Source organism: Lepidochelys olivacea (genome assembly GCF_965140295.1).
Source record: "Lepidochelys olivacea isolate rLepOli2 genome assembly, chromosome: 1".
Classification (NCBI taxonomy): domain Eukaryota; kingdom Metazoa; phylum Chordata; order Testudines; family Cheloniidae; genus Lepidochelys; species Lepidochelys olivacea.
Genome location: NC_140411.1, coordinates 348,996,357 through 349,017,643, shown reverse-complemented (window position 1 = coordinate 349,017,643; position 21,287 = coordinate 348,996,357). Strand labels below are relative to the sequence as shown.

Here is a 21,287-nt window from a genome sequence, read left to right as displayed (position 1 = left end):
GCTTTCTTCTATAGTTTGATGACTAATATTGCCTTTGCATAGTTTTTTTTTAAAATACTAGATATTATGTGGTTTCAAGAAAAAAGTAGCTCTTGGATAAGATATTACTCCTGAAAAACTTATGCAAAGAACTCATTAGCTAACTTTGTTCAGATTTCAGACCAAAAGCCCAAGCTTCAACAGCTATGTCTATTTCTCTCTTCTGTCTCCAAACAAACAATCTGAAAGTTCATAAAGGAAGAAGCAAGTATCTGTTGGAACCTATGTGATATATTTTAGCACTAGAGGTGTTAGAACCATAATGGTTGTGTTTCCTGCTGCTGGGCTGTCTCACCCACAAGATATGTGCAGTGTTCAAGATGGAAGACATTAGAACTACTGTCTGCTTTCAGATACCCTTGAGCAGCTTCAATTAGAACGGCATGCACTAACATGATTGTTACCAGACCAAACCAATTTCCTTCCTGCCTTAAATGCCACTCAAATAGTATATCTGTCAGTTCTTTGCCACCTTTTCTAAGCAAAACATGCCACATTACAGTAAAGTTTAGTTACTCATTGCTACAGATGAACTGTCATGCAAACCTGACAGTGAATTGTATAATGCGGAAATAAGTCTCAAACTAGATGATATGGGGTGTGTAAACAGATATTTGGGAGACAAAATATGCCATTTGTTATTGCACAAAACCACACACACACGTTTAACCAAATGAACCCATTTAATACAGGCACCAAATTAACCATTGTTAACAGTCTGATCTCCAGGAAAAATTCATACCTCCTGGGGGAAGTTGTAGAGTAAGATGCAGTTCTGACAGACAATGGCAATAAGTTAGGCTCATGCATTAAAAATACCAAACAGTCCAACTGAGATCATGAATGGTAATTGTGCTGAGCATACTAAAAATGACATTTCCAAACTTGTCCCCACCTGCTCATCAAGGTAGGCAATCCACAGTTCAGTAAAAACTGAACACAGTACAAAAGAGTGTAGTCATTGTAAAACCAATACAAACCTTGTGTATTCTTCACAAGTCTAACCAGCCAGCTCTTTTACTGAATCCTGGAGGAATACTTCAAGCAGGGTTCTACAGAGCAGCATCGTTGGCAGTTTAACACAGTGACATTGTGGTCTCAATTTTCCGGTTATTGTGGGTTGAAAGGGTAAAATTAAGTAGGCCACCCTGCCTTAACGTCATACCTGATGACAAGAGACTGAAAGAAACAGGAGGACCCTTAACATTACCCTTACCAGAGGGCTTCTGAAATGGTCCCCACAATATATATATTTTTAAAAAGAACCCTATAGCACACATTTTTAAAATTCCCTGGTTACCAGGATTTGCAATGTATCCTTTATCCCTATAGGAAAAAACCTTGGCATACATGTAGGAATCCATTTTGTTTAAAACAAGTTTAACTCAAATTTTTCCAGGGAGCAACTAGTCTACATTGCAGAGCAATTGCTTATATAACTGTAAAAAAACCATGCTGGGTTATCCAGGGACATCCCACCATTGTAAATACTTGTCATAAAGAGCAGAACAGGTCTTTTTTCTCAAAGTAAGGTGTTGGCTGGCCTGAGGATCTAAAGTGACGTGCCACCCATACAAGACAGGAGTTCAAGTCATAAATTTGATTCTTGCTTCTGGGTCATTGCTATCTGCCCCGGGCAGGAAACACCAGCAGAGCCTCAAGTCCCTCCAGTGACTAACAATGTCAAGTTGCATCTGTTTGTCCTTGGTTATGATGAAATTCCCAGCAACGTGGGGCTATGGGGGCGTGGAAGAGAGGATGCCCCTTTGGACTCCTAGGACATCCTGATTTAAGTGTAAAAATTTTGTTCTTATGCAGACACACTGAAGCTACATTCCATTTTAGAGTAAATTTTTACAGCTCAAACACCTCTAAAAATAGGGGATTAATACCAGAAATACTAATGCGAGAACTTTTTAAAAAATAAATGAAGTTAGGGCAAGACTTCAACTGCAGTCAAGACATCGGCAACGTTTTGTTGCCCCAAACACACTCCAGTTTAAAAGATTTCGGGTTATTTTGTTTAAAAAAAAAAAATCCATAAGAATATAGTCTAACTGGTGTGTAGGGTCTGAAGTTTTCTTTCACTTACACCTACAGTGCAGTCACTTTAAAAGTGTGATGGTGCCACAAAATCCCACTACACTGGTACTCCAATGATGGATAGCCACAAGCCTTTCTGCATAAGCCAAAGAGAATCCTGATTATGTGGCATTTCCCGGTGCATGTGGATCTTGCTCTTGGCCACACTTGCAGTGACTGATTTGTCAAGTGGCAGCACTGAAGTAACAAGTACCAAGCAGCAGTGTACAACCTTAGTAGGGCAGTCCAAGTTGCACTGTAGTATTCTACCCTGTCACGCAGATGAGGGCTCACAATTCATTCCCCAAGCTGGCAGGGGTACCGCTGAATTGCTTCTAATTCCAGTATCAGCAGTGGTGGCCTCTGGAGGACAACTCAGCCAGAAGAATGGTGAAGGCTTTTAAAGTAGGGCTTGTAAAGGTGGGAAGTTGTAAAGAGACGTCTTTGCACAAAAGAGCTGGTAGGAGTATTTCAGTGCTGGAAGTATGTTCTCATGCAAACAGTGTATTGAATGCAAACATATCCTATGTTCACAAGGATCTCACACGAGTACATCGTTGTAGGTTTATGTTCAAGGCACAAGTGTAATAAGCTGTTTAGTTATCTCAGAGATTGTTTCTCACTTTGTGAAGGGGGAGGCCATCCACAGTGAACAATGATGTACTAGTCTCCCAAGATCCACAGAACATTCACTCCTGATAAGCCAAGATTTACTCGCCTGCAAAGACAAAGTCGCCATAATAAAATAACAATAACCCCAAACGTACATTTAAAGCAAAGTTGCCAAGACAGGTTGTAAGCTCCTGACTCCAGCCGTTCTTTCAATCCCTGCCAAATGTTCCTTCTGTTTAAGAGTTGTGCTTCACTATGAACAGAGTACAACCCCACAGGAATTAAATGGGAAAGTCTGGACTTCACTTTTATGTCAACGTAGGCAGAGTTGCCCAGTACACATATTCAAAATTTCTTATACAGCTCAAAAAGCAAAGATTAGTGGCTAATGATGGCATCTAATTATACCTATATTTCTCAATGGCAGTGGATTTCAGGCCAGCATCTAGCCAGGCAGTGACTAAAGAGGCCAATATTTCAGTTTGTGCTCCACTAGACTGTCAGCCTGCAAATAAAATGCAACTCTTTTTATGCACCTAGAGGCTCAAATAAGTATAAGAAGCTTTTAAAATTATTTTATTTCATTTCAGTGTACTAATTTTCCTTGCTTAATCAATCTGATACTCCTTAGAACTTGCAAAATTTAAGTGCTCCTATCCCAGATTTCAGTAGGACATAAGAGTGCACAATTCCCCATAGTACTTTTTTTAGTGCATTTAATTGTCAGTCCTCATTTGCTGCCCGGAATTAGTCTTTTCAGGAACTGAGGAGCTCGACTTTCCCCATGGAAGCTCAGAGTAAAGCTCTTGTGTTTGAAGAGCTCAGCCTGAAATGCAAACTTTTAGCTGTCCCTGGAAAGTGGAGTCAGGTTTTTAAGGTAGATTTATATCCTTGTTCAAAAAAGAGAAAAGGGCCCTTACCTCCCTGTCTCAAGCTTGAGGAGAAAGAATAATGTTCTGTATTTCCGTTAGAAATGCAAATTGCAAGTTTTAAATTATTTATCATAAGAGTGTAGGAGGCAGCCAAAAGAGCGTGTTGGGGGAGAGTGAAAGAAATAGGGTGTTTACAGACCAGCAAGAAATTGCCATACAGTGAAGAACACAGACGGTTTCTACAGGAACTTAAGATCAGTCTACATGCAGCTAAACTGCTTATTTACAACAAGGAATGTTACAGTTCTCAGCCTGTATTAAATGCAGGGATTCATGGCACTCTATACCTACCCGAGCATCCCAGATTCTTTTGTCTTTATGATGCACAGGAACATAAGCAAGGTATGGAACATGTTGTTTCTGCCCTGAACTCACAGGAAGAGAAGAAGGTGAAGATTAAGTAATACATACAATATTCAGTCTGAAAGTTCTGCACAATTTCTTACTTAAAAGAAAATACCCTTCACTTCCTGTCCTAAGCTTTTGTGTAATGATGCTTTCCATTGTTAAACAGCTGTCACACTCCACACGAGAGGCGGCTGCACTTCACTGGGTAGATATCATTATGGCATTAGTATGCTGACCTGCAAAGTATTTTGAGATGAAAAACTGCTATAGGAGGGAAACCATTACCAAAGGAATAATATTATGGGCTTCTTCACCATAATGAACCTCCAGGATTTAAGTTAGTTTTGCGACACTGCTTATATCCTCCAGCTGGGCAAATGCAAAAAGAGAAAATTTGTTAGGCTGGATTATGACCTTCCACTCTTTTAAGGACTAGAGGAATTGACAATCATTTCTGAAACTAGGGCTCAAGTTTTGACCAGGGATCCAACAGCATCAATATAACCTTTTGATTCTGGGAATGGAAATTTTTCCAACGCAGACTTTTGCTGGTAAGAGACACAAGATCTGCTGGTGCTGAAGAATTAACACAGACCTCTGGGGTCTAAATTACTTATTTTAAACACTAGCAACTTATCAAAAGAACATGCAACAAGGGGAAGATACTGCCTTCCCTACTCTACTGAGGCTCTTTATTTTAATGGTGTTATTTAGTAGCAACTTATATGCCAAGGGCTATCACTAGATCAAGGTAGCATGTTGCCTTGTACATTGCACTGAGCTTTGCTACATTCAAAGACAATTCCCCTGTCAATAAACCTGACTGCTCAAAAAAGATAACCAATCAACATCAGCTAGAGTTTTCAGAATGTATGTAGCTTTCTTGAGGTATCAGAAGAAAAGGACCATGTTCATACCTTGGGTAAGTTGTAAACTTGGCACTGGTAGATAAGTTCATAGTGGGGAGGGTTGATGGTGCTCTGGTGGATGCAAATAACATTCTCATTTGAAACATCTATGAATAGAAATTTAAGAGATAATAAGGACATGAAGGACGTGATCCAACCAGTCAATCCCAGCAAACAAAGGGACAAAGGATGCCAATACCTGGCTTATCTGGTGTTTGAATGAAGTGTTGTGAGGTAAATGTTTTGCCATCAGGATATTTTGGGTGAGGAGGCAGCCTGGAGTCAAGATAAGTGCAGAACACGTGCATAATGATCTTAAGAAAAAATTAAATCAGAATTTAGTGCCTATCAGACAGATTGTAGAAACAACTGCTACAATAAAGTGGTTAATCTTTAACAATCTCAGATCCTATTACAGCTTTGACTGAACCTCAGCAAATTTAAAAAGGGACAAAGCAGTGGAGTGCTTTAACCACTGTCCTCAGTGGCCCAACACTTGACATTGGCCAGAATATTTATGTAAGATGTTGACAAGTCAAGGTACATCTGTCAGCTGAACAACAAGACGTCAGCCACAATGTGGCATATTCATTCCCTTCCAGAGATGGCTGTATGTCAGCGGCTACACCGAGGCTCTGACATAGTGTTTTTATCTCTGCACCTCAAAGCAAAGTTCCAAAATTTAGAAGCCAACATGGGCCCCAAACCAGAATATTTATTTTAACTCCTTCCCTCCTGCCCCATTATCTTTAAAGGTCTGATTGAGATCAACAGATTCAAACCAACCATGGTTTGGCAACCTGTATACTCACACATTAAGTTTTTTGTAAAACTTAAGACCAACTCTCTCAGTCTGAACAAATACCCCTAGGGTGACCAGATGTCCTGATTTTATAGGGACAGTCCCGATATTCAGAGCTTTTTCTTATATAGGCTCCTATTACCCCCCACCCCGTCCCGATTTTTCACACTTGCTATCTGGTCACCCTAAGTACGCCCTATATACGGGGAAGAATGCTAGAACCAGTACACAGTGGAAAGCAGATAAAACTAAACTGTACCTACTGTTAGTGTTAAATGTATGTTAAGGTTCTTACAGCAACATTATTCATATTGCATGTACTGCAATTTTGCATTTGTTGACTTGAAATTTTCAATTTTAACATTTCCTCAACGTACATTTAATATATTTTAGACTAGTAACTCATTCAGGGGTTTACAGAAGTTTAGGATGATTTGTCAGAACTAGTCTTCGCTTATTAGTATTTAGATATTCAATATAGTCTCCAATGGCATCTCATCTGGTTGGTTGTGGGAGGGGGAAAAAAAATGGCTCCATTCCCAGATGTAATATTCTCTCTCATGACTATGAGTGCTTTCCCTTAAGAACTGGTAGGTTCCCACTTGACTCAAGGCAGAACGTCAGCTATCTTTTGCAGAGACAGCAAGAAAAAAAAATCCTCAGAATTGTGTCACTCATGTGTCATTACTCTTTGTCTCTATGTCGTGTTAGTTTTCTGACAACTGAAGTAATATTTTAATTCCCTGTTTTCAAGTACATGTTACTGTTTCTGCTAAAACACACTTATCCTCTGGCCTTTCAGGTCACTCAGCTCAGCCACATGGAGAGTCTCTCTCCAACTAGATTATTTACTCCTTTGAGTTAGTCATTTAGGATTTCACAGCAAACAATATTCAATTAAATGGGCACAAGACCACTCAATCCATGTTTATTATTCTTTCATGTGTTTACTTTGCAATCTGCTTTGGAGAACTGAAATTAGACATATAATCAAGGTGAAGTCATTTAATAATTTGTTCCTGTATTAGGAATTATTTTATAGAAGATTCATTTGAATGCAGATGATTAGTTAAATTGTGTCTGAATGTAGAAAACAATTGCAGTATCACGGTCGGAGCAAGTCAGGCTACACCCACCACAGCTATTAAACAGGCATTTATTTCAATTATGTCTAAGTAAGAGTGATGCAAGATTAAGGTACACAACAATATTATTTTTGTGATCTGTATGGGGCTAGATCTGGTTTGCATAATTCTACCAAGTAATCTCATTGAGCGCAATGGGATTACTTTGGCAAATGAGGTGTGCAGGATTTGGATCATGTTCCTCAAAAGATTCACAAGCTCTCTCTCTACTTCATATTCCTACTACTAGCACTGAAAAATAATGCATTTTAAGTTTCATCAAAACACAACTATGCAAACTTACAGCAGAATCAGTGGGCAAATCAGTATCCCATTTACGGCCCTTGAAGTCCCCTCCTCTGTTCCATCGGAATGAACTCATGCATCCTCCCTGAGAAAGCTCTAAAGGCAACAGAGTTTATATGAAGTTATTTTGGAGCAAGGTTGGAGATGGAAATGGAAGAAGGCAATCTATTATGTCTGTTTCAGACATCATGCATATTTATGGTGCTGTATACATGAGAAATGCACGCAAGAAAAACACCTGCGAAGCAAATTTTAAAAACCACCATCAGGATTTTTAAAAAGATTTAAATCCTAAAACTCAGTTTTATTTGGAATTAAATCAGGGAGGCATAAAGTAGTAAGAGAAGAGATTGATTAAATCCAACAATAAGTTTCCAGAACACACATTCAAAAATGACAAAGCTTTTGTTTTAAGAATATTGTAAATGATATTAAGATCCCAAATCATTAAGTCACTTTAAACAATAGTAGAAAATTACAAATACTTGTGTATTTCCACTACTTGAAAAGCAGCCCCTCCTTCATACTGCTGAAACCCAAGTTCAAAGGTCTTGTTGACAGTGTTCAACTTCACTAACACTTGACACAGGAAAACTGTAATGAAGCACATTTTAAGTGTGCATGACAACCATTTACCTTTGATTCTTTCAACCAAATATTCCTGGTTTGGTGTAAGGTCCAGGTACTGCACTATAGTGTTCAGTGTCGGGATGAGTGGAGCTTTAACAAGAGCAGCTTGTTTCAGACTGCTAATACTGGCTTCTGCAATACAAAAAAGCACCAGCATATATGATCTATGGCCATCGCAGAACACTGAACATCCTCACTTACTCAGAAGCTCATTAACAGACTATTACAAAGAGTTGACACATTCTGTTCAGCTTGCTTTCCTGTTGCACTCTGAGAAGCTGGGTCCTAGGAATAGTTGGCACACTACATCACCACTGATGTTGCAAAATACCAAATTCTGATCCTAGAGAAGTAGTTTACTCCTACGTTTACTTCACTGGGAGAAAGGTTGAGTCTGTGTTATTTACATCATCATGGCATACAAAACATGCTAGGCACCACACACAAGGGAAGACAGTCCCTGTCCTGAAGACCTTGCATCCTAGGAGACAAAATAAACTTATAATGGTGGGAAAAGGGGATACGACAAACTTTCTAGTGTTCCATTTGACTAAATATATAGCAGATTCCTAACTGCCTCTCCATCTAGCCATTATTAGTCGGTTAATTTCTCATATGTGTCACAGCAGAAGTGGGTTTTAAGGAGAGAAAGTTTAAGTAGCCTACAAAATAGAAGGCCAAATTATGCTCTCAGTTAAATTGGTGCAAGTTTGATGTAACAATGCAAATAAGTGGAATTACTTCAGATTAAACACCAGTTTAATTGAAGATAGATGCTCTTATAGCTGCTAGTCTGAATTCTAACAGTTAGACATCAAATACCAGGTTATTGTCTTAAGGGATTTGCCTCAGGAGGCTCAATTGGAATGAACATAGTCTCCTCACTGATGCAGCTGTAACAAGGTTCCTGTGTTATCTGCATCTGTGGAAGCTGCTGTATAATCCAAGCTCTCTCTCATAAAAAAAAACCTGTTTCTAGTTCTTAAGGTTGCAAAGAACACCCTTTTCTGCCTGGAAGTTTTCATCCTGAGCACAGGTACTAATGAGAACTGAACCAAATCTATTACAGTATCTCCATACCTCCAATCTGCAACTCTGGACACCCCATTCTTCTCAGCTGAGTGCTCACAGAATCAATCTCTTGCACAAGTGGCACTAAAATAGTCTCGTTAATCCACTAGAAGAGGAGAGAAAGACAGACAGACAATTAAAAAGATAAGAAGCAATAGGAAGTCTGTGTGAAGTGTTACTATACCCTAATCAGTATCTGAATTACTGTTATGACTGCAAAGTAAAAAGGTGAACAACAAACATTTAAGGGAGCAGAAGAGATATACAAAGTTATTAAGTAAACAGACTATCAGCTTATGGTAGGGTTTGAATGACTATTTAGAAGTTCAATGAGTGAGTTGTAGACAACATTTCTAGACCATGATACAGACTTTTTGGATGGTGAGGGGAATAATGGTATGAAAGCTGCAAGTCATCCACACACTGTTAATTTATGCTTGCATGTGTCCATAATTCCCACAGTCTGTTTTAAGGAAGAAGGGTGCTGACAGAAATATATTATTTGTGAACACTTGAGCTTTTCATGGATATTATTGTCTTAAACAAACATGCCTGGAGGGTGTCATGAACTCCAACAAGTGGTGTGTTGGAGTAATTTGTTATTTGGTTAACTAATACTTTTACCTTGAAGTGTAGTTAGGTCTGCAATAGCAGAAATAACTGTTCTTAAAAGTCAGATTATGTCAGGATTTTCATTCTAACTTTTCAGCTGCTCAGACCTTTTGGAAAATTTTAACCTTGGGGATGGGATTTTCCATGCTTCAGTTCAGCCCAGGTGAGTTATTTTGAAATGTTTGAGGAAAACAGAGTCAGCAGGTTGAGTTGTGGAAAAGGGAAAAACAAGTCTACTCATTTTCATTGGTATGAACTTTACAATTTGAAGTTTCCAGGATGTCATAGCACAAAAGTCAGCAAGTGCAGGAGTTAAGGTTGAACGTGTAACCTTAATATCGCCCCCTTGTGAGCATGCTTTGTGTTACTTGCTAGTTACACAGCCATTTGCTAATCCTCAAATACACTCTGTAGTTCTTTCTACAACCTTCGGTACACATGTGGCAACTCGATTTCCCCCCCAACATTCTAATATAATACAATTAAATCAAAAAGCAAAGTTCTGTTATGAATCAAAGATCATTAAGGAAGTATTACACCCTACCAAGTTTATACCATAGTTCAGTTCCATTAAGGCTGAGGCAAATGATGAAGTACTCATGTACTTTCTAGCTGAGTTCTGCAGAAATAAGGACAGGACACTGAAATATTAGACTCTAAAGAGCAATGATAGGACTTACATTTCTGAACTTAGCTGTCCATGAGTCCACATGATTGAGTAGTTGTCGATTCATTATCACCCTCAACCAAACCTAGGCACAAAGTTAAGTAGTTTAAGAGACTTACTGCAAAGATAGGAACCCAGCTGAACACAATGTGGCTTTTAGAGGCCAAGCCATCTTATTGATACTAATTACAGCATGTCCATCATAAGCCTCAGCTAGGTTTTAGAATGTTCATATCTCACACTCTGAAACCTGTCATATCTCACAGGACAGTTCATGAGGACTAAACCAGCTGGTATATAACACACCAAGTCTAGACGCACTATTTCAGTACCCATAGCTATTTGTATTAGGATAAAACTGGACTAAGCTAGTAAGATTTCTAGAAAAGGTTTAATTTAATGGAAAGTTACACTAACTAAATCAACGTGCAAGGTAGAGAAAAGGGATAATTTAATTAAAAGACAGGCAAGTTAAGAGATATTCCTATTGGCCACACTAAACTCAGATGTGCGGTACACTTCTCCAGGTGTCTTACAAAATCCACTGAGCACGTACAGGTGCAATGGAGGATGTTCAATATACATTCAGCTGCTTGACATGCACTAAATGCAGTTAATTATTACGGTTACAAACACTTTTACCCATAGTATAAAATGGAAGAAGTGAAGATTTCTCAACATCACTAAGTCCAAGAATACAGTTAAACTACTAGTTTTTGAACTCCATACTGAACTACTATATCTAGAGTTGTTATATATTACTACATAATTAAGGTGTTTGTGAAAAATTGATTAAAACAGGAAAAGGTTAAATCTATGTTTACTGTTTCCCACCACTGCCCACAAAATGACTACTAAAAACTATAAAATTCTATACAGCAGGTATATCCAGAAGTGTTTGGTCAGAAGTCACTTTTTTACCCCAAAGAAATTTATAATTGCCCTCTACTGGTGAAGATAATGCCGTTTCCAACAAACTAGTTCAGATTGAATTTTGTAGTAAGAAGACATTTTTCTAAATTATATGAAGGCAATTCAATGCTATGGGATTTACCCCCTCTTTCCAGTAATGTGAATGGGAGACCCATCCAAATCCTTGCAGAAGATTGCAAAATTCGCAACTGTATTTTTTTCCCTCATGATTCCCTTGAGTTTTCTATTTACCTCTTCTGCAGCCTGCTTGGAGCTCAGATCAGCTTCGTCCTTGTGTGCTGATGGGGCTTGGGACCTGCAGGCCAGTTGGTACTGGAACTTCCTCAGCATTTGTGCGCAGTCTCCCACGGAACGGCTGTAGTTCCAAAGAGTCGGACTGCTGGAAGGAGAGCTGGAATCTGAACTCCCTGAAATTATCCATTCAGTAAACAAATAATTACTCCATGTTGATTGCCAAACAATTTTTAAACAGTGGGAGGTTCCTGTACAGGTAACAGGTCAGAGCATTTAGGCTTTGACAGGAAGGACGCATCCACAAGTTGCTACGAACCCAAATGCCAAACGTAGAATCATAGAATCATAGAATATCAGGGTTGGAAGGGACCCCAGAAGGTCATCTAGTCCAACCCTCTGCTCGAAGCAGGACCAATTCCCAGTTAAATCATCCCAGCCAGGGCTTTGTCAAGCCTGACCTTAAAAACCTCTAAGGAAGGAGATTCTACCACCTCCCTAGGTAACGCATTCCAGTGTTTCACGACCCTCTTAGTGAAAAAGTTTTTCCTAATATCCAATCTAAACCTCCCCCACTGCAACTTGAGACCATTACTCCTCGTTCTGTCATCTGCTACCATTGAGAACAGTCTAGAACCATCCTCTTTGGAACCCCCTTTCAGGTAGTTGAAAGCAGCTATCAAATCCCCCCTCATTCTTCTCTTCTGCAGGCTAAACAATCCCAGCTCCCTCAGCCTCTCCTCATAACTCATGTGTTCCAGTCCCCTAATCATTTTTGTTGCCCTTCGCTGGACTCTCTCCAATTTATCCACATCCTTCTTGAAGTGTGGGGCCCAAAACTGGACACAGTACTCCAGATGAGGCCTCACCAATGTCGAATAGAGGGGAACGATCACGTCCCTCGATCTGCTCGCTATGCCCCTACTTATACATCCCAAAATGCCATTGGCCTATGTAGTCTATGTAAAATACATTGTCATCTCAATAATAAAAAGTGCCTTTTCAGGACACAGGTCACCTGCAGATTACTTGGCACCTTGTTCTGAGATGCCTTCTCCACAGGCCATACCTCTTGTCAAGATGAAGGCCCTGAGCCTTTACTGTAGGCCAATGAGTCCTATACAGATATAGTTTGTCATTTATAGACATCCATGGGTTGTCTCCAGAGTGTCAAACAGCTGTACATTTCTATCTATAAGACAAGACTTTATTCTCTGGAAAGTTTCCCCAAGGCTTCTGTGTTACAAAAGGGCTGTAGCAGTCTTGGAGCTCTGCTTCACATCTCACTTAGACTATTCAGTAAAAGACTTAATTTGTTCTGCATCAGTCTTCAGACTGTGCCTTCTACAAGGATTTGTTAAGAGGTGGCTACTGTGCAAATGACTTAAGTCCATTTCATTAAGATTGGCACATCTGTGTCTACCGTACACCAGAAGAACTGGAATACCATCCTACAAATGCACTAAAAAAACAACTTCTAGACCAAACAGAGCTACTTACTTACCCAGCTGAACTCGATGTTGCTTCTCTTCTTCACTTTGAAGGAAGCTGTCCAGGGACTTTAGGTCTGTCATATAATCTTCTTTGCCAATAGGTGAGTTATACACAGTTGGCGAAGAACGGTACCGAGACCTCAGCCCACTGCTTTCCACTGGTCCAATGCTGGTGGGGTATGGTGAGGCACCAGGGGAGGGACTGAAGCTGGATACCTGTGGGAAATACAGTGAATGATTGAAACTAATAAGTAGAATTCCAGCTTTACAAATAAAACAATCTGTAAACAAAATTAATGTTATTTATCCCCATTTATCCAAGTTGTTACTGCATTGCTAGTTACTGTTAAACTAGACACCACTTTGGCTTTAGTATGTTTCAGCTGCTGGTTGGTTTATTTAAATTCTTACTGCATGACTGCCAGGTGGTGCAAAGTGAATAAAATGCTATCACCAGTGGGAGACTGGAGAATTCCTGTCGGGTAAAATTTTACATCTGCTGTGCAAAGGGTGTAAATAAATACACAAGGTGCATGCTACTGGAGAATCAGGTTCTGCAGTGTAGAGCACAATACAAGCAATCTAATAAGCAAATTCCAACTTGTTACATTGGGTTATCAAGGCTATTACCTTACTGTAGTTGCTGTTTGGTGAGTAGGTCACAGCAGTGCTATAAGAACTGCTGCTGCCTGACAAAGTCTGTAGCTGAGGGCTGTACCCAGTCATGCAACCAGTGGCAAACTTTGGGCTGGTATTAGGTGAGCGGGATGGGCTGTAACTCAGCACACTCTGACCCTGGATTGGAGGAGAAGGTGTTGAAGAAGGGACTTTCTTGGTCACTAGCTCACGGGGCGGAGTTGTTTGTACTGCTGTAATAAAAAAAAGCAGAATTAGGGCTGAAGGAGCAGAAGTCTGGATCATTTTTCTTAATTGTTGTTTTACTTCTTTACTATCTTAAGAAAATCCTACACTGAGACCAGAAAAGGAGAGTTGAAAAATCTCAGACCTATAAAATTCAGCAGCCAAGTCACAAGCACAGAAACTAGAGCTGTGAAAAAGTAAAAGGATGGTCTTGTGGTTTGAAAACTCCACTGAAACTCAAAAGACTTGGGTTAAATTCTGCTACAGACACACTGTGTGACCTTGGGTAAGTCACTACACCTCTGTGCCTCAGTTCTCCATCTGCAAAGTGGGAATAAAATACTTCCTTTCTTCCACCCTTTATCTTACCTATTTAGACTGAAACCACTTCAGGGCAGGGATTATCTTGCTATGTGTTTGTATACAGTCTAGCTCAGAGGTGAGCAAACCATAGCTGGCCCGCGGGACCCTCCTGCCCGGCCCTTGAGATCCTGGCCTGGGAGGCTTGCTCCCAGCCCCTCAACTGCTGTCTCCCCTCCCCCGCAGCCTCAGCGCCACCGCACTGCCGGCGCAACGTTCTGGGCCGCCGGGCAGCGCAGTTGCAGAGCCGCGGCCTGACCCGGTGCTCTGAGCGGCATAGCTGTAGCCAGCCACCGGTGCCCCAAGCAGCATGGTAAGGGGGCAGAGAGGGGTTGGACAGAGGGCAGGGGAGTTGGAGGTGGTGGTCAGGGGGCGGGGAACAGGGAGGTTGAGTAGGTGCAGGGGTCCCGGGTGGGGCAGTCAGGAAGTTGGGGGGGGGTTGGATGGGGTGGCGGGGGGCAGTCAGGGGCAGGGGTTCCAGGGGCTGTCAGGGCACAGGGAGAAGGGGTGGTTGGATGGGGCAGGGGTCCCGGGGGGCAATCAGGAATGAGAAGAGTGATTGGATGGAGCGGCAGGGGGCAGTCAAGGGCGGGGGGTCCGGGGGTGATGGATAGGGTAAGAGTCCTGGGGGAGCAGTCACAAGGTGGCGGGGGGGGGGGGGGTGTCAGATTAGAGGCAGGGGCCAGGCCATGCCTGGCTGTTTGGGGAGACACAGCCTCCCCTAACCGGCCCTCCATACAATTTTGGAAACCCAAGGTGGCCCTCAGGCCAAAAAGTTTGCCCGCCCCTGGTCTAGCTCAGCAGGGCCCTCTCGGCACTTTGCTATTACAAACATAGCAGTATACACAAATAATAGTAACACACATAATGAGAGACCTATTACGTCACATCCAGTCCTTCCCTATGGTCAATGCAGGAACATTTCCTATTCTTTACAAGGTTGTTCCTTATGGATGGACCCTACTATTTTAAAGCTCTTGTACTGTGCCTAGCTACAATAGCAAGCAAGTGCTTTGCACAGAGCACTATTATAGGCATATCTAATTTAAAATTTCTCTAGTAAGGAGCTTCAGTCAGGTTCTTTGGGAAAGTTTCCATTTTTAACTTCATTTTCTTAACCCTACCTATACACACCATCTCCAAAGCGTTTCAATACCCAGGGACTGATATGTTCCCTTCATAGTTTAGTCAAGTTACACATACTTGTTTTAATCTTTGCACGTAGATCAATCACACTACACCACAATCCTTACTCATGTTCTTCTATGCCCCTGATCTTTATTGATGCTTTCCTAGAAGTCCCTCCAACCTGGTGACATCTTTCTGCAGTCAGAGGTCAGACTAGTCGAGTGTGGTAGTCGTGTGCTGGCATTCCACATTGGTACATCTGCTTTGTCATGTTCTTCTGTTTCTTAGTAATTTGTTTAGAAACTCAAAACATTTTATGAAGGGACTGATGTTTAGTTTGTCATTTTTATATTTTACCTTAAGGTTTCTAACATGGCTATTTTTACCCAGTGTGTAGATTACTATGATGTCTTATTTAAACGTAAGCCCTCCATCTGTGCCTCCTCCCCAGTCCCACACACAGGGAACTACACCTCAGCCCATTCACCATAGAGTTTGAATTTCTCTCATTGTTTTTGTCTCCTACACTCCACCAGTCACCCTTTTCTCCTGTCTTTTTTTGTTTTGTTTGTTCTTTATCATTATTGCTTCTTCTCCTGTTCCAATTATCTCCCCTCAAGTAACTTTTTGCTAATTCCCCTGGCTCCCCCACTCGCTACTGCTCTAGATCAGAGGTCAAAGATGGAAGAGACATTATGAAGCATTTAGATATATGCATTTGTTTGCAGATGTTGGAAACAGTGATACACATTCATAGATTAGGGACAGAAGGGTCCATGTGATCATCTAGTTCAACCTCCTAACACAGGCCATATAATTTAACCCAATTATCCTTACACTAGTGGTTCTCAAACTTTTGTACTGGTGACCCCTTTCACACAGCAAGCCTCTGAGTGCGACCCCCCCTTACAAATAAATATATATTTTTTTAAAAAAAGTGTTAAACAGTATTATAAATGCTGGAGGTGAAACAGGGTTTGGGGTGGAGGCCGACACTCGTGGCTCCCAATGTAATAACCTCATGACACCCTGAGGGGTCACAACCCTGAGTTTGAGAACCCCTGCCCTATACTGACCCCAATAACTTGTGTTTGACTGAAGAATATCTTCCACAAAGGCATTCCGTCTTGATTTGAAGATATCAAGAGAGCGATAATCCACCACTTCCTTCAGCAGTTTGTTCCAAAAGTCAGTCACCCTCACTGTTAAAAATGTGTTCTAAGTTAACTCTGTCAGGCTTCAGCTTCCAGCCATGGGTTCCTGTTATGCCTTTCTCTGCTAAAGTAAAGAGCCCTTTATCACTCAATACTTTCTTTCATGAAGCTACTGGTACATGGTAATCAAGTAACTTCTTGATCTTCTGAATTTTCATTCCACTTCACCTAGTTACCCCATCTGCAGGGAGCAGTAAGGTGAAGTCAATCAAAATGCTCCCTGAATCAACTCTCCTATCGTTCAGAAGGTATTGACTGCATCTCTCTTGTTTTTCTAGTCATCTGTGTTTGGAGGCCCATGCTAGATTGAGACCTATGGCAGTCTGTTCAGAAGGTTAAACATTTACAAACTCACATGTAGACACCATTTTAAAGACTACTGCCAGAGATAATTGTCACACTTACATGCATTCTGAAGCCCAAGAAGGGTCTGCTGTCCAGGACTCATAACTAAGCTAGTTGGTGCCACAGTGTATTTGAAATACCTCCAGAAATCAAATAAGGCATTCAGACTGAACAAAGATGCAAGTGCAAGTTCTAGAACAAAAAACAAAAACCATTACTTTAACAAGTTAGTTCTTTATATTTTAGAGTGTTCTTAAATTGCTCACCATTTACAAAATCAGTAACTGTTAACATCTTATGCTGTATGCAGTGTTGTTGTTGCCATGTTGGTCACAGGATATTAAAGAAACAAGGTAAGTAAGGTAATATCTTTTATTGGACCAACTTCCGTTGGTCCACCTTGTCTCTTTGACATCTCATGTTGTTTTCCCACTCTACTGATATGAGCACTATCATGGTAAAAGTTACTGTATATTCTTTGTACCATTTTGGAAAGATGCATTATCCACCAAAACTAAATAGCAAACTTTTTTTTTTAAGTACATCAGAAACAGGAAGCTTGCCAAACAGTGAGTGGGGCCTCTGGACAATCAAGGTGCTAAAGGAGCACTCACAGAAGACAAGGCCATTGCAGAGAAGCTAAATTAATTCTTTGCATCAGTCCTAACTGCAGAGGATATGGGGGAGATCCCCACATCCAAGTCATTCTAGTTAAGTGACAATACTGAAGAACTGTCCCAGACTGAGATGTCAGTAGAGGAGGTTTGGAACAAATTTATAAATTAAACAGTAATAAGTCACCAGGACCCAATGGTAATCACCCAAGAGTTCTGAAGGAACTCAAATAAGAAATTGCAGAACTACTACCGTGGTATGTAACCTATCACTCAAATCAGCCTCAGTACCAGATAATTGGAGGATAGCTCATGTAATGCGGATTTTTAAAAAAAGGATCCATAGGCAAGACTGGCAATTACAGACCTGTAAGCCTAACTTCTGTGCCAAGCAAGCTTGAAGGTTGAAACTATAGTAAAGAACAAAATGATCAAACACATAGATGGACACTATATGCTAGGGAAGAGTCAATACGGCTTTTATACCAGGAAATCATACCTCACCAATCTATTTAAAATTCTTTCAGGAGGTCAACAAGCATGTGGACAAGGGTGATCCAGTGGATATAGTGTCCTGGGACTTTCATAAAGCCTGACAAGGTCCCTCACCAAAAACTCTTAGGCAAAATAAGCAATCATGGGATAAGGGGGGGGGGGGGGTCCTCTCAAAGATCAGTAACTGGTTAAAAGATGGAAACAAATGGTAGGAATAAGTGATCAGTTTTCACAATGGAGAGAGGTAAATAGCAGGGTCCCCCAAGAATCCTGTGCTGTTCAATATATTCATAAATGATCTGGAAAAATGGGTGACCTGTGAGGTGGCAAAACTTGCAGACAATACAAAACTATTCCAGATAGTTAAGTCCAAAGTATGGATGTAAAATGTAGATTGTAAACTTAACGATTAAAACAGTTAACCAATATAATTTTAATAGTTTAAACAGGTACTTTTTAAAAACTATATTTACATCCCTAGTCCAAAGCTAACTGCAAAGAGTTACAAAGGGATCTCACTAAACTGGGTGACAAGGCGACAAAACAGCGGATGAAATTAACTGTCAGTAAGTTCAAAGTAATGAACATTGTATATATAGTTGAGGTCATGTTTTCCAAAGTGATGAGGTCTAAATAAACTGTTACCGCTCAAGAAAGAGATCTTGGAGTCATCATGGATAGTTCTCTGAAAACATCCATTCAGTGTGCAACGGCAGCCAAAAATACTAACAGAATGTTAGGAACCATTAGCAAAGGGACAGATAATAAAACAGAAAACATCATAATGCCACTATATTAATCCATGGTACACACACTCCTTAAATGCTACCTGCAGTTCTGGTTGCCTGATCTCAAAAAAGGTATATTAGAATTGGCAAAGGTACAGAGAAAGACAACAGAAATGAGTAGGGGGTATGGAACAGCTTCCATATGAGGAGAGATAAAAAGACTAGGACTGTTCAGTTTAGAAAAGACAACTACAGGGACGGGGATATGATATAGCAGTGATCTCCAAAGTGGGATGCATGGCAGGAGGAGCGCCACCAGCAGCTCGGCTCTCCCTGCTCAGTCTTTGGTGGCATGCTGCCAGCAGCTCTTTTTTTTTTTTTTGCTTCCCCAGAGCTGGCCCTGGGGGTGCGTGATTCAAAAAGTTTGGAGAACCCTGTGATAGAGGTCTGTAAAATCATGAAGGTTATGGAGAAGGTGAACAGGGAAGTGTGATTTACCCATTCACATAATGCAAGAATAAAGGGTCACCCAATTAAATTAATAGGCAGCAAGTTCAAAACAAATATAAGGAAGTACTTCTTCATACAATGCACAGTCAACCTGTGGAACTCATTTCCATAGGATGTTGTGAAGGCCAAAAGTGTAACAGGATTAAAAAAAAAATTAGATAAATTCATGGAGGATCAACAGCTATTAGCCAAGATGGTCAGTGACATATTTTATGCAAGAACTCTGGAAACAGGTTTTCTATATTTTAATCATACAAGTTAATTAAAAAAAAATCACATACATAAACAAAGGGCTGCTTTATAAGCTTCGCATTCTTTAGAGAAAGTAAGTTTTGGAATCTAGACCAGCTGACATCTCTACAGGTTACAAGTGTAACTCCACCATTTGAAAAAACAAGTGATGCCTAAAGAGCTGGAAGACAATACCCAACTTAGCTTTGTTTATATTTAGTTAATATGGTGTTATATTTACATATCAACATGGATGCCATGATAACACATCACTGTGTTTAAGGAATCTGAAGCAATTTCCCCTAAAGCTGCGACATGCTTTCATTTTCACATCATCCCCAGGTTCGGAACAACCTACAACTCCCTCTCCTCAAATCCAGCCTTTTCGAAAGTTTTCTATCCTTGATCTCTTACATGTCTATTCCACTCTTCATTTTCATCCTTTGTTAGTTTCATCTCTCTCATTTAGCTTGTAGATATCTTGAAAAAAAGAGCTTTGTCTAACTCCTACATGAAATGTAAAGCACACCTATCGCACCACGTCAGTAGTAAAGTTCTGTCTTCTACTTTCTGAAAGCCTCAACACACATGAAACTTGTTCTAAGATAACAGATAAGCCTTTTTTGCTGCAAGTTTGTCACAGGAGATAAACCCAGACAGATCCAAACTGGACATGGAAAGTGAAGTCCGATTTCTCTATGGTCAAAAAGCGGGTTAAAAATTTTCAAATACTGACATAAAGAAAACAAAAGGGTTGAATTTAGATGCTGTTTCCTCACATAAGTAAACCATCACCAAGTACAAACACTTACCAATATACCACAGTGGCCAGTATGTAATGTTATAATATGAACTTATCAGTTTTCCAGTCCTGAAAGAGAAAAAAAATTGAGATGGCATCTCTCTCAATACATGGAAATATGTAGGAACATAATGACATCCTTTTATTAAGTTTTAAAACTGTTAGGGAACTTACATTTCAGTATAAATCATGCCTGCAACTGACACATTAAGGAGTCCCCAAGCCAAAACCACTTTTCTGGCCTCAGTCTCCTTCCTCATCTTGATGGTTCTGTCAATGAGGGAAGTAGCTGGACTCTGTTCCCCCTGCATCATCTGTAAAGAGAGAAGCATAGGGAAAGACAAGAATTGAGATATTTATATAGTGTCACTCTCCTTTAGCACCAGACTAAAGAAATGTTAAACAGTCCCTAGGAAATTGCATTTAGGGAGTTCATTTCTAGTTACAGATTAATATTTAATAGTAAACAGTGTTAAGTCCTTTTTTTTCCTTGAGCTAAAAAATACTTTTTTCACACAGCTCCTTCTGTGAGCATTCTCTACTCATCAGGACCATAACGAATGCTGAGCTACTTTTACCATTTGGGTGTTGGGAAGGAAAACCTACCCACACAGGACGGAGTGCCAGATTCTCAACTCACTCCAGTTTTATAATAGAGTTAGTCCCAATATATATTGGGAAACAAAGCAGAATCAAGCCCAGACTATCAAACTCCTGGAAGTTCATATTTTTCACTTTACAGACATGCTTGAAAAACACTTTTACCCCAGTTTTTGTGGATAAAACATGGGGGGCAGGGGGAAGTCACATGGATTAAGTAACCATTCAGTACATTTTTGAAAGCTACTGTCCTTTAGTAAGTGATATGCAAGATTTTTTTCTCTTCTGGTCTGTGGGGAGTCATAGGGACGAGACACCTTGTAAGATCCTGCAGTCCTTTTGTACAGACGCTTCCCTTTCACTTTAATGGGCACTACATACATTGTTGGATTGAGAACTGGCTATTGCACTAAAATACTGCCCCCAGGGTGGATAAAAATCAATGATTTTTTTAAATTTAAATTGGATTTTTTTGATAAAATGCTTTTTGAGGGAAAAAAACCTATCTAGAGATAGTTTTAATTAAGATACATTATAGCTCAAAGATATCTCATCATGGAATAGGGATTATAAATTCTAATTCTATAGTATGAGACAATATATTCATGT

At 40.2% G+C, this 21,287-nt stretch overlaps 1 protein-coding gene across 3 annotated transcripts in view; it reads right to left on the bottom strand.

Annotated features, from left to right (window-relative positions):
* Positions 1 to 703: 703 nt before the first annotated feature.
* Positions 704 to 21,287, bottom strand: part of TMEM209 (transmembrane protein 209) — a 23,849-nt gene continuing 3,265 nt past the window's right edge. For 2 of the 3 annotated variants that reach the window (XM_084649781.1, XM_084649779.1), the window contains exons 2-15: positions 20,253 to 20,392; positions 20,089 to 20,147; positions 16,759 to 16,890; positions 13,421 to 13,659; positions 12,802 to 13,006; positions 11,298 to 11,473; positions 10,147 to 10,218; positions 8,864 to 8,960; positions 7,790 to 7,915; positions 7,152 to 7,249; positions 5,121 to 5,235; positions 4,931 to 5,028; positions 3,957 to 4,030; positions 704 to 2,839 (exon numbers count right to left, since the gene is read on the bottom strand). In XM_084649781.1, the coding sequence (XP_084505907.1) occupies positions 2,785 to 2,839; positions 3,957 to 4,030; positions 4,931 to 5,028; positions 5,121 to 5,235; positions 7,152 to 7,249; positions 7,790 to 7,915; positions 8,864 to 8,960; positions 10,147 to 10,218; positions 11,298 to 11,473; positions 12,802 to 13,006; positions 13,421 to 13,659; positions 16,759 to 16,890; positions 20,089 to 20,147; positions 20,253 to 20,392 (1,686 nt within the window). In that variant the 3' untranslated portion in view covers positions 704 to 2,784. The remainder of the gene's footprint in view (positions 2,840 to 3,956; positions 4,031 to 4,930; positions 5,029 to 5,120; positions 5,236 to 7,151; positions 7,250 to 7,789; positions 7,916 to 8,863; positions 8,961 to 10,146; positions 10,219 to 11,297; positions 11,474 to 12,801; positions 13,007 to 13,420; positions 13,660 to 16,758; positions 16,891 to 20,088; positions 20,148 to 20,252; positions 20,393 to 21,287) is intronic. The other variant, XM_084649780.1, reaches the window with a different exon arrangement.